General features: G+C 44.4%; 1 protein-coding gene across 1 annotated transcript; it reads right to left on the reverse strand.

Annotated features, from left to right (window-relative positions):
- Positions 1–245: 245 nt before the first annotated feature.
- On the reverse strand, positions 246–3,412 carry Kcne4 (potassium voltage-gated channel subfamily E regulatory subunit 4). The gene is made up of 2 exons (XM_004864472.3): positions 3,272–3,412; positions 246–2,732 (listed from the first exon to the last, which is right to left on the reverse strand). Exon 2 carries the CDS (start codon positions 2,697–2,699, stop codon positions 2,196–2,198), a length of 504 nt encoding a protein of 167 aa, XP_004864529.3. The 5' UTR covers positions 2,700–2,732; positions 3,272–3,412; the 3' UTR covers positions 246–2,195.
- Positions 3,413–17,005: the final 13,593 nt, after the last annotated feature.

Here is a 17,005-nt window from a genome sequence, read left to right on the forward strand (position 1 = left end):
CCCAAAAGCTCCACAGCCTTTGGAGATGCTGCTGTAGGACCATCCTTGGCTTGATCTCCATTCATTGCAAAGCAGGTTGAAGTCTATCAAAGGATGGAAAAGCCATGCCTGGCTCACCCCATGGCTCAGGGAGCATCTGCCTTGGAAAGAAGAGTACAGTTCAGAGATGGCTTGGAGCATATGTCTGTGATGTCTTCAAACTGAGGAATTGTATTGAGGAATCAAAGAACTCAAGACTTCCTTGGAAAATGTGTTTGTTTGTTTATTTAAATTAAAAATATTGTGAAAATTACAAAGCATTAAATACAAAAGACAATTCTATACAACTCAATAGAATAAGAAAGAAATATATACATCACTTTTTAACAGGCGCAGATAGACTTGCACCAAACTTCAGGATTAAGCAATGGAAAATGTGACACCGCACATGTCCGTCGCAGTAAAGTTTCAGAATTCAAGTGATTCCAGGCAAGAGGCCAAACTTAACTTGGCTTCTTTCAATTTAAACAGCCCCCTTTGGAGTAAATCTATACTCTGAATTTTAAAGTGAATTTTAACCCTGTTCCCCCAAACATAAATTTCCTCTGGCTGTATGTCAAAGCAAACTGATAAACCAGTTCCGACACTGTTAACCCTTCCATGGGAACTATACTCACTGCTGTCTCCAATCCAGGGAGAGTATGTTCAAAAAATAATAACAAAAAGGCTTTTTTTTCCTACAACTAAATTTGACATTTTGCTATGCCTTATCTTCAAGGGCTAAAAGTTTGTACTATAAAGCTGCTGATCACAAGAATACTGTACATGCAGACATTGGCAAGCAGTTGTGAGATTTCCTTTTAGATTTCTCTTTTCCTTGCCTGGGAGTGTTAACAGCTAACCACGCAGAGAACTTTGCAGACCAAAATGTGGTACAGTATCTGCCTCTTTGGTTCAACCCAGGGAAAACTACAGTGGGGATGGTTTGTGATTAGCCCTGAATTCCCTAGTCACATGTATTCAGAGTCTCCAACTGCTCCTTTAAATCAACAGGTCCTTTTTACAGACTAACCAGCCAAAGGGGAAATATTTGGTCCAAGCTTCTGCACACCAGGCCATGGAGGATTTATCACAGACTCTAAAATCGAAAGACATCCTCCCAGCCCCCTGGGGTTACACATCCTCCAGAGCCCCATGAAGCCAATAAACCTCTTGACGACATGCCCAGGACCACACAGCAAATGAGCGTCAGGGCTCTGGATCGGTAAGCACAGAACTTGGGCCCAGCTTGAATGTGCCCTTCTAGGACTAAGCTACATGACAAATTACCACATTCTGAGGCCCCGTAGTAGGCTTCTCCCGGCTCAAAAAACTAGGCTGGGAAAATGAGCAAGAGCAGAGGGAATGGCACGGACTTGTTTAACCCACCATTCTCACCCCTTATGGAAAGATCCGGAAGAGCCCTCTGCATGGCCATTCAGAGTATAGACTCTAGGGAAGCTCTCTGACCACAAGAAAGTCATGCCAGCATGCTGGACAACCACAAGTCACAATACCAGTTCATCTCTTATACCCCCAGCTAATGTTAACAAGTTTAAAAGTTGCTTTTATCCCCCCCCCCCCCGGCTTACATTGGACAAATAGGCTAGGTCTAGATTTCTAGCTTTCTCCCATCAAAAAAATACTCCTTCAAGCTTTCTCCCTCTGATCTAAGACTTCCAAAAGAAGCTTGTAACCCTCTGTGATCTAACATCACAGGTGCACAGTAGAGATACTTACAGCCAATCAGATCTACAAGAACAAAGCTCTAGGCAATTAGCAAATCAAAACTAGTCCCTCAGCCTGCCCTAGGCATTTGGTGGCCCTAGGACAGAAACGATGGTGCAGAAATTACCCAGGGCATCCAGTGAGAAAATGGCAAACACATCAGTCTGCCATATTCTGGACAGGAACCCCACACTCAGGCCCCAAAGTAAATGGCACATGCACATCTTCAGGGCTTTTTCAGGGGCCGGTCCAAACCTCGGGCAGGGACCTTGAGGACTCTGGGTGAGCCCTGTCCCCCACCCTACCCCATTTTGGGGGCTTGCGGTGGAGTCTTTTCAAAGTGACAGCTGCACTGAAAAAAAAGTGAAACAGACACTTGAAAAATGTCTTTCCTCTCTCTGAGGGTGCTGGCTGACGGAGTCACCTTGAGGGGTCCGGGTGGGGGGGGGCTAGGAATTCTGGTGAATGTTCTCCGAGGACCCCTCGCTGCTTTCATTGAGAGGCGTCTCTGAAGTCTCCTCCAGCTCGTCGTCCGCCCCCTCCTCCTGGATGGTGAGGTGCACATCCGGGGAGGAGGACTCAGAGCTCACACTGTCTCCCTCCATGGAGCAGAGCGTGCAGGACAGCGCAGGCCCCACACTATCCTGCAGCATGTTCAGCATCATGGGCACCTGCACCGACCTCAAGCTGGATACCACCGGCAGTGGCTTCATGGCCTCCCCCCAGAGCCTGTCCTCATCTTTGTACAGCAGCAGGAGGCTGGACTTCTTCTCCCTCCTCTTGGATTTCATGTAGCCCAGCATGATTCCAATCAAGAAAATGCCGTAGAAGGACATGACAACCAGGACATAGAAATACTCATTGCCACTGCCACTGCCACTGCTGGGCACGTGGGACTGGAGGGGCCTGCTGGAGGCTGCCGTGCTGGGGTGGGTGCTGTTGAGTGGCTCCATCTTCAGCCCTGAAGGCTGCTGGAACAGCAGGGTCTGGGGAGAGAGCTGCAGGTTAGAGCTCTCCCGCTCCAGGGTGGCAGAGGAGGGTGAGGTCGGGGTTTCTGAGGTTGCAATACTAAAAAAGCTTTAAATGCATGAAAGAAGTAGCTGCAAGAAGTCCCACCAAACAGTTAACAGGGTTTAGCTATGCAAGCTTGGAGAGCCTGGAGAAGAAAGGGAGCGGACCCGGGAAGGTAAGAAGAATTTTCACTTTAGTGTCTCAGTATTGTATATACATCTGTCTTATTTGCATGACATAAAATGAGCATGCATTATTTTTATACTCTAAAAAATTTCAGTAGAATGCCGGGAGGTATAGAGAAAAGAAATATGTCAAAAAACAGAGACACACTTTAACGGGCAGAGTAGAAACAGTTCACATTTTGCTCCTAAAACTTAAACGTTTTTAATTCAAAGCAAATTTTTCTTAGAGCAACAACAACAAAAAGAAACAGAAAGAAAAGTTCCTCTGTGCGTGGCCAGAAATATTACTCTTTGCAGGGTTTCTGGAGCAGATGGCATTGCTGACTTACCAAAGGCTGATGATTTGTCCCCAGTCCTGAATTCCTCTCTCGAGTTAGAGAGCTCTGCTCGTCTGTGTCCGGCTCCCACTCTGACAGCTGTGCTGGGGTGCTTGGGATATATAGTGAGGAAAGTGCATCGTCACGTGTTCCCGGGGGAAGATTTACAACAGTGGCTGACCATGGCAGAGTAAGCAGTGAACTCAAAGCACTGCAGTCCAACTCTCTGAACTTTACAGCTGTGCAAAGAAAAAGACTGGAAAGTGGGAACCACTCCTCACACCACAGTCCCAAGCCAGAACTTTCAGGTGGCCATGAAAACAGGGAAAAGAATGTACTAAGTTGCAACTGTTACCCCAAAGTTCATCCTCATTGAAAATAACTTCATGCTTCACTTCCCTCTTGGGGCATAACCGTTCTGCTTCATACGGGTTTTGGAGGCAGTCAAAGCCCATTATCTGAATGAAAGAATTTTGGAGGCAAGAGCAGGATTTATTGTCAGGAAACTGAGGCTTAAGTTTCAGCTCTTCCACTAACTATGGAACATCGGTAAATCCTTTATTAACTGTTCCACACCTCAGAGCCATGATCTCTAAAATCACTGGGGGAGCTTCAGCAGCTGCAGCTCTATGGACCCTTGAAACTCCACTTCCTTTCAGCTTAACTGTGCTAAGATAGAAGACTGGCTGGAGCAGGTCAACCTCTTAAAAGTGCAGCGAGAGCTCACCTGTCTTATGCATCGAGCTCACAAGTCTATTTTTTTATAATCATTGGTTTTCAAATCTTCCAGATTCTTTTCAGAGGGCTGCATGAGGTGGAAAGTCGTTCTGGTGATAGATACTGTGAACAGGTTTGGCTCCATTCTCTCACAAACAGCCACTCCTCTGAAGCAACCCACAGATGTCTTTCACACATCCCTGTGCTGCTTCTGGCAGCTCATTAGGTCATGGAAGTAGCTGGCATTCTCCCCATGAGCCCACTGAGCACAGGCCAAGTTCTGAGCATCTAGACAGACTCTGGTTTAAATGGCTACTCTTATCAAAATTGGAGGAGTTGAAGGCTCTGACGCCAGTCCCTCCAACCCCTGCATGCTTATTCTGAAAGGCTCTTATTCTAAACGAAAGTGAACTAGAAGGGACCCTCTGCCTCTGGTTGTCCATGACCTATGAATTGCAGCCAGACCATCTTGTGAGCCAATGCTAAAGGCAACACCCCTTATGGTTCTGCTGTTGTGTGACCCATTTAGAATGTATAAAGCCCAGGCTCTGGAACTCTTCCTGGGAACTGAGTTAGTGCCTGTCCCTAATTCTAATGGGACACCTGGGGAAAGAGTGGACCATGAGCCTTTGCTGCAGTTTTTCCTTCTGGACCAGTCACCAAATGTTTTGGGCTATGCTCACCCCTAAGTCCTCAGCTGGCTCTGCCAACAATCCCAGCATCAAGATCATCCACACAGTGGAATTTTGCTCACCAATAAAGATGCCCTCAAAACTGTGTCAGTCCTTAAAAGCTCTACAGCTCCCTTGCATAGGAGACCTGGCCTTTTCAACCTGTATCCAGTGTGAGTCCACATCTGGGCCTCCAGGGGTATCTGAAACACTAGACCAAGGGAAATCCTCAGGACTCATGGTTGTCAGTTGCTGATCCCCAAATTGTGGATTGTGCACCTAGGGATACTCAAGATTAGTAATCACCCAGAGATTGTCACAGACTGGGAGCTGGAAGATTTGTGAAGGCAGACAGGAGGTGGGGAGAAGGGATACCAGGTTCAAAGGGCAGGAAGTATAAAGCCTGCTACCAGGAAATCAATCAGAAGCTGAAGTTTCAAACAAAATAAATTTCCAAACAGGATCCAACAACCCAAAGCAGTAAAAGCCAAGAAAAGGCATGCATGCTTAGACAAATCTAAAATGGAAGCCAAAATACTCAGCAAGTCAGAGACACAGGAAGAGCAAAATCTACCACTTCAGGAGTCATCCATTCCAGGAGCAGGGAGGGGACAGCCTAGATGAAATTCCACTGGGTGCCTGCAAGTTGTCCCTGCTTCCTCCAGCGACCCACCACTGTGAAACAATGCCTGTAAAACTCTTAGTACTAGCTGGCAGAAAGTTCATGCATGTTATTGTCATTGCTGAGAGTCCCTGTGGCTACCTCAGGCTTCTGGTGGCTTCTTGAATTGCCTGTACCTCTCTCCAGACTGCTCATTACTGCCCTTGCCCTTTCTGTCCCCCAGCCTTCACCCCAGGAAGGAAACCTAAATGTTTGGGTTTGCAACCTCCTAACACCTACCTTAGTCTTTTCTCCAGGCCTCCATCATGGCAAAACATGAGAATTGTGATAGTGAACAATGGCATAACAAATGAATGAGAGGGCAGAGAGCCTGGGAAGTGCCCAGTGTCACAGAAAGGAAGGCCATATGAATGAATTAAATCACATCTGTGCTCCACTGCCGTTTCAGGAGGCAGCAGTGCTGAGGAAATAACACCATCTTATAGATACTTTGTCCTCTATGGCTTACATTTCCATTTCCATCACAGGGTCTTTGGAAGAACATTTCTCAATAATGATAAAGTCCAATTTATCAAATTTTTTTAGTTATGCTCCATGCATCCTATTTAAGAAATCTTTGCTATACACAAGGTCATGAAGACTTTCTCCTATATTTCTTCTAAAAATTTTAGTCATTTTATGTATTTAAGTCTATGATCTTCTTAATATATGGGGCAAGAGTTTGTTTTGTTTTGTTTTTTAATTTTGGGGTATTTTTTTTGCAATTGCTCCAGCACCCTTTGTTGAAAAGGCTAGCTTTTTCCTATTGAATTATCTTGGAAACTTTGTCAAAAATCAATTAACCATATTTGTTCAAGTCTATTTTGAAATTCGTCATTATGTTCCTTGTCTTTGTCTGTGCTTGCATCACTATTACACTGTCTTGATAAACCTATCTTAAATTGGCATTTTCAATAAATATAGGTCATGCTGCAGCCAATATCTAGCTGAGTGTCTATTATGTACTAGTTCCAATGGATCCTATAAGTATTACCATAAACACTTCATTGATTATAAAACTGAAGTTCAGAGAAGCTAAGCAAACTATTCAAAGCCATGCCATGAGTAGCAGACTTGGGATTCAAATCCAGGTCTATGCAACTGCAAACCCATTCTGTTTTAACTATACTTTGTCTCACTGGATGTGAGCCAAGAAAAGAACTGAGAAAGACTACAAAATGAAAGATTGATAGTTCTTCCAACTTCTTTTGGATCTTCATAAACCTTAAAAAACTTCCTAGATAACCAAATACTCAAACATAGATGCAAACTTGCAATTACAAAATGCTTCTTCTGAATGCATGCTACTTCCAGTGTTGAAGGCCACCCCTCAGTATGACCTAGAAGCTATCAGTACAGCAGTAACATCCCTGTCCTGTATTCAGCCGCCAGTACAGCAGTTTCTCTTTTGCTAATGTACACAGATCATTTCTAATCTTGTTGTGGTGTTCTGTCCTGTTTTCTTCCTTAAATGTGTTTGTTTCTTTGTTTCTTTGGTTCTTTGTTTTCCTACTTGATCCTGACGCACACTTTCTCCAGACACACACTTTCTCCAGAGCCTTGATTCAGTACTTTCATTTCCTGGTAACGTCATTTTTACCAGATGACCAAGGAGTCCCGGACCACACAACTCTGAAATTATGTTAACAGCTTCTGTAATTAAACAAGGTCCGTGCTGGGATAACAGCACAACCATGAATCTCATCGGATTAAACGTAAGTCTAGAGTCTGGAGATCTGACCCAGCTCTGTCTCACCCGAGCTACGTGACTGGATCTGTTGCATAATTTCTGTGTTTCAGTTTTAACCATCTGCAGGCATGACAAGAATAAGATCATTAATTGTGTCAAGAGCCTCGGACGTGTCCTATAATCCAATGGGCTGTCCCTCTCCTGAGCAGACCAAGCTACAGATCTGGCAGAAAATTGCAGAATGATATTTCCAGTGCCCACTGATGGTCTTGGTTTTCCCAGAAACTCTTTCTGAAAAATTGTGTCTGGGAACTCTTGCAGGCTTATGCCTTGAGTCACCCTCCCTTGACAGAGACTCTTAAGCGTTCCTAGCCCTAGAAATGGGACAGGGCTGGGTATCTGCCAGGGACTTAAGAAGACCTCCAGGCCATGCCTTTAACACCTGCTATGTCTTGGGAGGATGTGACTGCGATGCATCTCACCAGGACATCACGGAAGAAATCAGAACTCCTGAAATACAGCATGAAGCTATGTTGACTCATCTTCCTTATCCATTATTGAAACATTTTTTTCATCTGATTTTTATCTAATAAATATTTGCATAGTACTTTAGGAGTCTCCAGAACTGCTCTAAACAGTTCACAAATTTTATCTTATTTAATCCCCATAAAACCTTATGAGATAATCTCTATTCTTAACCTCATGGTACACATAAGGAACCTGAAGCACAGAATAGTTGGAGTGGCCCAACCTGATCACACAGTAAGTGACAGAGGCACCATTGGAACCCAGAGCTGAGAAAAGAGAAGGAAAACCTGAATGTGCCTCTGTGAACCTTTAGATGGTGAGGGACACAGACAAGAACCCAAACATTCTTTGTATAAAGTGACAAGAGTGATAAGCATTACCAAAGAGATGGACAATAGTAGAAAAGTCAATATTAGGTGGATTTGAACGCCTTAGTGAAATCAAGGAGGGCTGTCTTAAACTGGGCTATGAAGACTGAGTAGAAGTTGGGCTGAAGCAGGGGGAATTTTGGCCCTGGTAGCTGCGGGAAGACCCTTTGAGAAAGAAAATAGGGAGATAAAGGTGATGACAAGAATGAGGACCTAAAAAGTTTATGGGGACTCTATCAAGGCAACGGGAGCCAGGGAAAATATGGAGATGGAGAGGCTGGCATGGGCCACATGTACACTACCCAGGATGCAAGAGGACAGCAGACCACAAGAGGCAGGACAAAGGTCCTCACCCTGAGGAGGTTAAGTGTGAACTAGAGAGGCAACCCCAAGGCCTGGAGTAAGTGTGTACCGGCTGGGGACAGACCGAATACATAGTTACACCAAGGGCACAGAAGTGTAAAACATGCCTCTACATAGTAGGAGGTGCCAAGGAAGCCGGGGTGAGCAACTGATTGACTTCGTGAGTGTCTTTGTGAAGGAATCCCTGGAACATGGACTCTGCTTCCAAAATTCTCGTCAAGAGTTCCAGACTATTTACATAAAGCTTTTACGTGTATCTCAATCATAATTCTCAAGGACTATCAGTGGTGTACTTGGAATAATTCCTGGTCAAAACTTGAGGGAGGTGACGTAGAACTCCCAGAGGCCATAAGACAAAATAAACGTATCAGTGTACGTAGTTTTAAAAGATGGCTGGCACGTCCCAGGGAGGGGCCTGGAAGGGACGGGAAGCCATGCCCTGCCCCCACTGGTTTCCAGCCTGACCAGAGCCTGGAAGCACAGGCAAGGGAAGAAGGACCTTGAGCTCATGGACTTGGGCGGTTATAACCATCACTCGGAACTGCACACATTAATTACAGAATGCAGAGTGTTTGGGGAGACAAGAGTAGCCAAGGGATTTCACTGCCAGAGAGAGACCAGGAAAGTTATGGGGTCAGCCTCAAATTTCCTTCACAGGGCAGGGGAAAAAACACCGAACAGTACGAGTCTGAAGAAGTAGGGCTCAAAAATAAGGGTGCTAGGCTGGGATTGGAGTTCAGTGACAGAGCACTTGGCTAGTATGCACAAAGCCCTGGGCTCAATTCCCAGCACCACAACAAAAGAGAAAAATAGGCTGCTGCACAGTGACACCTGCAAGCCTCGCTTGTTTGCCATCGTCGTTACAAGTGTGCAAGCTTGGAGCAGCGCCAAGCATGTAGTGGGTATCCACTTACCTTGGATATTAAACAGTGCTAGAAAAATGCAAACAGGGAAGTATCTGGGAGCTCTGCACACTAGTTATCCTACATATAAATTTAAGGACCTTGCTGATTGTTCACTGTTTTATTCCTAGAATGGTACCTGATGCCTATTTTTAGACCTTCTAAAAGAATCTGTTGACTGAATAGCAGGAAGAATGTGCTATATGTTCTTCATAGCCCATCTCATTAAAACTTTCACGAGAGCCCAGTGAGGGAAATCACGTGAAGAATTTTGTAAGCACAGACAATGAAGCCTTAAGAGAAACGTGTCCCTATTACAGGAAGTAATAGAACCGGGTTAACCATCCTGCCTCCTGCTGAAACCATGCCAGACACATACTCCATTTCCGAGACACACACCGCTCAAGTGTCACTGGTCACTTCCTCTGGCCCAGCTGTCAGAGGTCAGGATGGAGAGAGGATGTCTGTGGAAGGCTTCTGGGGTTCCAGCTGAGGACAGAGCTGACACTTATCTGCAAAATGGTTTGAAGCCTTTCAAAGACTTGTCTAAACCTTCTAAGTAACAGATGATTATACAGGACCCAATGAAAGCTAAATCTTCATTTAGTTCTGATTCTTGCATGTACCAAAAGTAGTTGATGCTCAGAAGGGACTAACACTGTGGGCTTCAAGCACATTTCATAGCTTGGGCTGCTCTTCTGCAAAACAGACTAAACTGTGGATGTCAGACAGGAAGTGGGGATCCTCTTTCCTCTGGGATCAGCTCCCTGTCACAACAATTTCCCATCATTTTCCTCCATTCATCTCCCTCAAGAGGCAAGCTGGGGTCTAAAGTGCAGGGAGGCCCAAGGTAAGGGTTATCTTTATCTTGCTGCAGCCCCAGGAATCTCTGGGTCAGACCAGCTAGAAAGAAGAATGGGCTTCCCATCTAGGAAGTTCACCCCATCAGCATCCCCCAGGGTAGGTTTCCCTGACCGGTTGAACCCCGGACAGGATGATACCAAAGCTGACTCTTCAGGCAGGAAAATGACATTAGAAATGCTGATCCTGCTGAGTGGTGGGTAGGAGGAGAGGTGAAGGTGCCCCATCCTGCCAGGGGCTCCTGTGGAGTGAGGAAGACACATAGGGCATGGCCCGGTGGTCATCAGTCTGGTAGATGCAGAACTAGGTGCACCAGATTCCTATTTCCAGACATTTCAGCCACACCCATCAAGGTCCTACAGCCCATGCTTCACTGTGTGCGATGACATACTCATGTGGCTACATCTGTTCATTCTTTTACTGACTGATTCACCTAGTTAAATAAGCATATTTGTCCTGCAACCTAAACTAACACATATTTCACTAAATTAAAGGTTCAAAACAACAAGAAAAAAATCGCAAAGAAAATAACTCAAATTCAAACAAAAACTAATGTCACACAATAGAGGCTGTGTTCGAGTTTTTTGCAAATCCTAATTTCATGGCTGAATAAAATGGGCTTCCTCTTTCAACAGAATTAAACATTTATCTACAGCGAATCACACTCCAAACCCCAGTAGCTCAGACCAGGGCTGCCACCCACACTCAGCTCCAGATCACCATGGCCTCCAGCGATTGCTCAACCTGGGAGCTTCATGCTCAGCCCGCTGTGACTGTGTGACTAATACCCCAGCCCCAGCCCAGGGGAAGCCTGGCCCCTTAAAGCAAGTCTCTTGGGAAGTGTGTGTGTGTGTGTGTGTGTGTGTGTGTGTGTGTCAAATACTAAGTCTCACTTGAAACTCTACATCCTCTATGCTTTTGTTCTTCTTTCTGTATAAAGAGGTCAGGTTTTTCCTAGCAGTGAGAGAAAATTTTACCTCTTCCATTAATCCATGAAAAAGTTGGTTAGATTATCCAAGTTATCTAGGTGCAAGCAGAAAAATAACAAGTGGGTAGGATAGTGGAGTGGTTAGAGAGACAGGCTCCTGAATCAGATGCCTGCCCTGAAGTCTCATCTTCTGCCACTCACTAGCTGTGGGCAACTAGGAAACTGATCTAATCCATCCAAACCTTGACTGAAGCTGTCAGGATTCAAGCAAATAATGTGTGAGCACTTTTCATAGTGTCCGGTGCCTGCTAGGCACTCCTGAGCTTAGCTATTACTGTTAGTTACTGCAGATATCATTTCTACATTCTAAAATTTACTACTTCAAAGTGTAAAACTCAGTAGTTTTTAGAAATTTATTCACAATGTTGTATAAGCATCACCTCTGTATAGTTCTCAAACATGTTCATCATTACAAAGAGACATCCTGTCCCCATTAACAGTCATTCCAATTCCCACTCCATGTAGTCTGCATTACTCTACCCCCTGTCTCTATAGATTTGCCTCTTAGGGACGTTTTACTAAAATGGAATCATGTAAGTGGTCCTTTGTGACTGGCTTCTTTCACTGAACAAAATGTCTTCTAGGTTTGGCCATTTTGAAAAACCATCTATCCTAGTAGTTGTGAAGTAGAATTTCATTGTGGTTTGGATATAATGTCTTAGTCTGATCCTGCTTCTGTAACAAAATTCCATGGGCTATGCAATTTATAAAGGATAGACATTTATTTCTCACAGTTCTGGAGGCTGGAAGTCCAAGATCAAAATGCCAGTGGGATCAGTGTCTCGAAAGAGCCCAAAATGGCAGCATCACATGGCAGGAGGCAGAAAGGCAAAGGGGCGGAAAGGAGTCTAGCTAGTTCCCTCCAGTCCTTTCATAAAAGCTCCACTTTCATGGCCTAACCACCTTTTGAAGGCCCTACCTTTTAATACTCTTGCACTGGGAATGATTTCCACATGAATTTTACAGGAGATTTAAATATTCAAACCATAGCAAGTTCATTTCTCTAATAGCTAAAGATGTTAAACAACTTTTCACAAACTTATCAGTCTCTGGATATCTTCATTGAAGAAATATCTCTCCAAGACTTTTGCTCATTTTTAATTGGATCGTGTGTGTGTGTGTGTGTGTGTGTGTGTGTGTGTGTGTGTGTTATTGAGAACTGAACCAAGAGTCCTAACAATGAGCTATATCCCCAGCTCTTCTTTATTTTTTGAGACAGAATCTCACTAAGTCACTAAATTGCCTGGACTGGGCTTAACATGAACTCCTCCTGCTTCAACCTCCCAGAGTGCAGGGATTACGGGCATGAGCACTACACCCAGTTGTCCTTTTTTTATGTGTTGTAAGAATTCTGTATACATTCTGGACACTGAACCCTTACAATATATATCATTTGTCATCTGTGAATAGAAATAGTTTTACTTTTCATTTTTGATGTGGATAGTTTTTTGTCTAACAACTTTTCTGAACTAATCCTGTACATCTATATTCTTTGTCAAATCTGGTCACTGAAGTCTCTACTCAGTTATTTTAGTGACAAGAAGATGACTGAATCAGCATTTTTTTTATTTACACTCCTAGATCTGATCAATCTCCCAGTCTTTGACATGGAGTTTTGTGCATTATTGTAACTTCAACACTCAAGGTAGTTTACAACTCTTCAGTCGCCTCCACTTCCCATTTTCACAGATCCTCAAAGTCAGTGAGAGGTGATAGCTTAGGACCTATGGTCTCTCCTGAGAATGAACACATCTTCATGGATGTGTATGCCTTCTGGATTCCCAAGAGTACGTCAGAACTTCTCCAAATCACAGTGAGCATATCGTTCTTCGGAATTTTTCTTTGAAGCTTTGCTTTTGTTTGCTTCTTAAGTCTTTTGTTTGTCCCAATAATTATCCATTGCCTCAGACAACCACAGAGTGAATCAATTATTTTTAACTTTTTTCAACAAACGTCCATTTTACCACAGAAGAAGCTCTGAGTTAAGCAGACAGAAATGGCCTTGTATGCAGGATTTTCTAGGGAGTCACTGTAAAGGTGAAATAATGACAGTTTTTTGGGAATGGGGCTCTAAAGGAGCTCCAGTCCCACTCTGCTTCCTCTGGCGGATGTCAGATACTACAGTGCACTGTGATTTCATTTTCAGGCTATGAATTTCCCAAACTACTGTGAAGCTGGAGGCATGGATGGGAATAGGACAACTTAAAGCACCATAGAGCTGTCTGTTCTTATTGCTTTTTAGCTATTTTTCTTGAACGAACAGCCTCCAAATTGCTGCAGGCCTTTGGTTAACTTCCAGAGTTCCAACAGAGTTGATTCGGATCATGTTTGCCAGCTTCCTTTTTGCTTTTATGGAGGAAAGAACTTTTAGAAGTCCTTAATCTGCCATTTTCCTTGACATCATTTCTGCCCAGTGTTTTGTATGGACAGTAGCTCTACCAGTTATTTACTAGCTGTGTCACTGCAATGGAGTTGCTCAACTTCTCTGTGTTTGATGTCCTTCTTTATGAAGTAGAGATGACAGAAATATTATATACTTCCTAAGATTGTCATGTGGATTAAAATAGTAAATACATGTAAAAAATGTTGTACAATCCCTGACATATAGTAACTACTAATAAACTGGTTACTGCTGCTATTTATTATTATTATTATTATCTCATTTCTATAAACGTTCCTAGGAGGACTATTATTCTATTCATTTGCCAGATGAACAAAGGGGATCAGAAAGAGGTTAAAGAACTTGCCAAGGATCACATGACTAGTACTTTTGACTGTGTTGCTGTAGAGCAGTATACAATGTGATCCCCATGTTTGTGCTGGGAAATCTCACTAACTAGCTATAAAAGAAGTCAGAGACTAGAGGCAAATATAGCTAAGGCTGAATTTGATGCCTGTGATGATTATGATTCCCTGCAAGGACCAGAGGCCCCCACTGCACCTCTCCTTCCCTCTATTCCAGCCTGGCAAGGAAGAGCAAAGAATATGCTCACAGATGGCTCAAAGGGACCCCTGGGGGGAGCTAGCAAATGGAAAAGTGCAATGGAGAAAGGGCTCCAAAGAGTATCAGTCAGTGGAAGAAAAAGACATCACTTTCTCCATATTGATTTTCACCTCACTTACCATGACGATTCCTTATTCAGTTCCCATGTATATTTATATTTATACTTCATATTTATATTGCCTGCTTCTAGAATCTAGGGGCAACCAGGCCACATGGCCAGTCACATCGGACTTTTCTCTCTTCTTGCTTCAGTGAAGAGCCTCACTGGGGAGCCTGACATAGTACCATTTACCAAGCAAATATTAAACATCTTCTCTGGGCAGAGGACACTACTTCTTGAGAGGCAGCCTTCATAAGTAGGGAAAGTATAAAGATAAGATAGCCTCCAGCTTCAAGAAGCTAAGAGCCAAATATGGAAATAAGGAATGTGCTGAAGCAAGTAGAGGACCATTAACTCCAAGAGTCACCAATGAAGTAGAAATCAGAGGTCATGGAGGTTCTGAAAGGAAACAGTATATCAGCCTAGATGCATCAGACAGCACTGATCTTAAGGTTTCACAAGGAGTTGAAATGGAAGGTTAGTGGGGTAGTAAGTGTATGACTCAGGCCTAGGGCAGGCTTAGGGAAGCAGAGAATATAGGGCATACTCAGGGACTCACTGGGTACATTGCATCAACCACTATAAGAAAGAGAGCCACCACATATGGAACAATACAAGTATGAGTAAGAGGATATTCTGCACCAATTGCAAAGAAGATGTCTTAGGTACTTTTCTCATTGCTGAGACAAAATAACTGGCACCCAAAGTTAAGGAAGGAAAAGTTTATTATAGCTCACAATTTGTAGAGGTTTCAGTTCATAGTTGGCTGGCCCTAAGGCAGGGTGGCACAGCAGAGGGGCATCACAGAGGAGAAACAGTTCATGGCAGGCAGAAGGCAGCAAAGCAGTAGCAAGCAACCACAGCAGCCCCCTTTCTGTCCCTTATTGTCCATCCAGACTATATGACTTTAGGGTGAGTAGCACTCACACCCAGGCTGGGTCTTCCCATTATCCACACTCAGAACTCTCCCAGATCAATCAGTGCACTAATTTAGTAATCACTTATCCCTAATCCCAGCATCGCACACTCTAGATTCACCCACTTCTGAAAAGCCCCATCTATGACCCTATGAGGCTTTGGGGGAACACATAGACACAAGGTGGCACCCAGGGGCAACGTTTTAAAGGAGCAGCAGGGAAGCAATAACTGTTTCAGAATGCAAGGTGGGAGCTGAAGCTGGATACCTCTTCCCAGCAGGTGCAACAATAAATGGGTCACCATACTCAGCATCCTTAGCTCTTATTCAGAAAGAGGGGGTGGTTCTTGGGGCACAGGCAGGGAGGTAAACATGGGAATCTTGCAAGGGTCATTCTGGAGCTCACACACAAGGGCCAGAAATTTCTGATATTGAATCTTGGGTGGGAAGTGTGGCTCATACCAAGAAGGAATGGAAGAGAGAAAAGGTTGGGAGACTATTGCTTTAATCCTGGGAAGAGAACTACACTGGCATCAGAGAGAAGAGAAGGAAAAAGCTGGATGAGAATGACATTGTGGGTGCATGCAAAGGCAGATCACACTGCATTTTGTCTCTTTCCTTCTCTGACATAATGTTTAGGGCACAGAAAGCTACTTCCTACCCACCACCCACTCCTGTCTACCCCATAAAGTGGCAAGTGTGTCGGGGATGAGAGCTTCCCCATTAGGCCATGGAAAGTAGCCATCCACAACAATGGGACAGGACTAATGTTTTCTGCAGCCTTCACGCTTAGATGGGAGGGGCAGAACTCAGGAGAGCAAGCAAAGAACCAGAGTCTGGATGCCTGGGCTCCATGTCTCATTCTCCCACCTTGGGGCCATACCCAAAGTCTTGGCAAAGTGACTGAGCAGAGGATGAAGCCCCTCATCAAGAGCAGTGAAGAGCACCATGCTGTAGGATCTTCAGCTAAAGTTGCTGGAGGCAGCACCATCTTGGCTAGCTTGGGGTGGGCTGCCCTCTGCTTGAGGAGAACCACTGCTCAGCCGGTACTTCCAGTCCTCGCTGGTACTTGCAGAGTGTCCAGCAGGAGGGTTAGAGGCTACCTGAGCCTCAAGAGCTCGTACTCCACATCGCTCAGCCAGTCAGCAAGGCCTCCATCAACCAACCCTTCTGGGGTCTGTATGGAGCCAGATGGGGTGGTACAGGTGTCAGGGGGAACATCCATAAACACACCTGGAGGCTAACTGGGGCTCACAGGAACACACCAAGAAATGTGGGAAGAAAGGAAGGAGACCAAAGGAAGCATTAAGTCCATTTCCTGGGTGAACAGAGATGTTCAATGGTTATCTCATTTGGAAAAGAAGCAGAGTACCCTCTTTGGGTCCAAGTGGCCTGCAGCATACTGTTCGTACCTGCTCCACACTTTCCAGGAAGCCCCTAAACAGTAATATTCCTCTGGGCTTCCCTCTCCCTGGTCCTCAAACTGTGCACTCTACACTTGATCTTAGCCAAAAGGCCGAGAAGCGATCAAACTGTGCACTCTAGAGCACATCTCTACTCTCCACTCCATCCAAACCCCACATCTTCACCTTCTCTGGCATCAAGACCTAATTCAAATGCCAAGACCTTGTACCAGCTTCATAGCTCTCCTCCTCTTTCTTTGGCCTGAGGAGGCCTCACCTTCATCCACTCTCTAAAATACACTGCTAATGATTACCTTGTGTCTCTAAAGATGGGTATCTAAGTTCTGTGAAGCAAGGTGTGGAGTCTATCAACCTATAAGCTCCTGCCTATGGGGACAATGTCTTAGACATGCTCATTCTTTCCACAAAATCCAGTTCACAGACAGACTATATGCATATTATGTGTTTATTGACCTAATCAATTACTCAATATTCAAACACTTTTCTAGACAGCTTCCTCTCAGGATGGCTAGAATCATCAGAAAGTTCCTATATTAGCCTAAAGGTACATTCT

The sequence above is a fragment of the Heterocephalus glaber genome, unplaced genomic scaffold (assembly GCF_053883595.1).
Source record: "Heterocephalus glaber isolate CG9 unplaced genomic scaffold, H.glaber_assembly_v1.0 deba00000621, whole genome shotgun sequence".
NCBI lineage: Eukaryota > Metazoa > Chordata > Mammalia > Rodentia > Bathyergidae > Heterocephalus > Heterocephalus glaber.

Bases quoted from the DNA above. Each gene is read 5' to 3' on its own strand.
- Kcne4 (XM_004864472.3), bottom strand. From the start codon at position 2,699: ATGGAGCCACTCAACAGCACCCACCCCAGCACGGCAGCCTCCAGCAGG.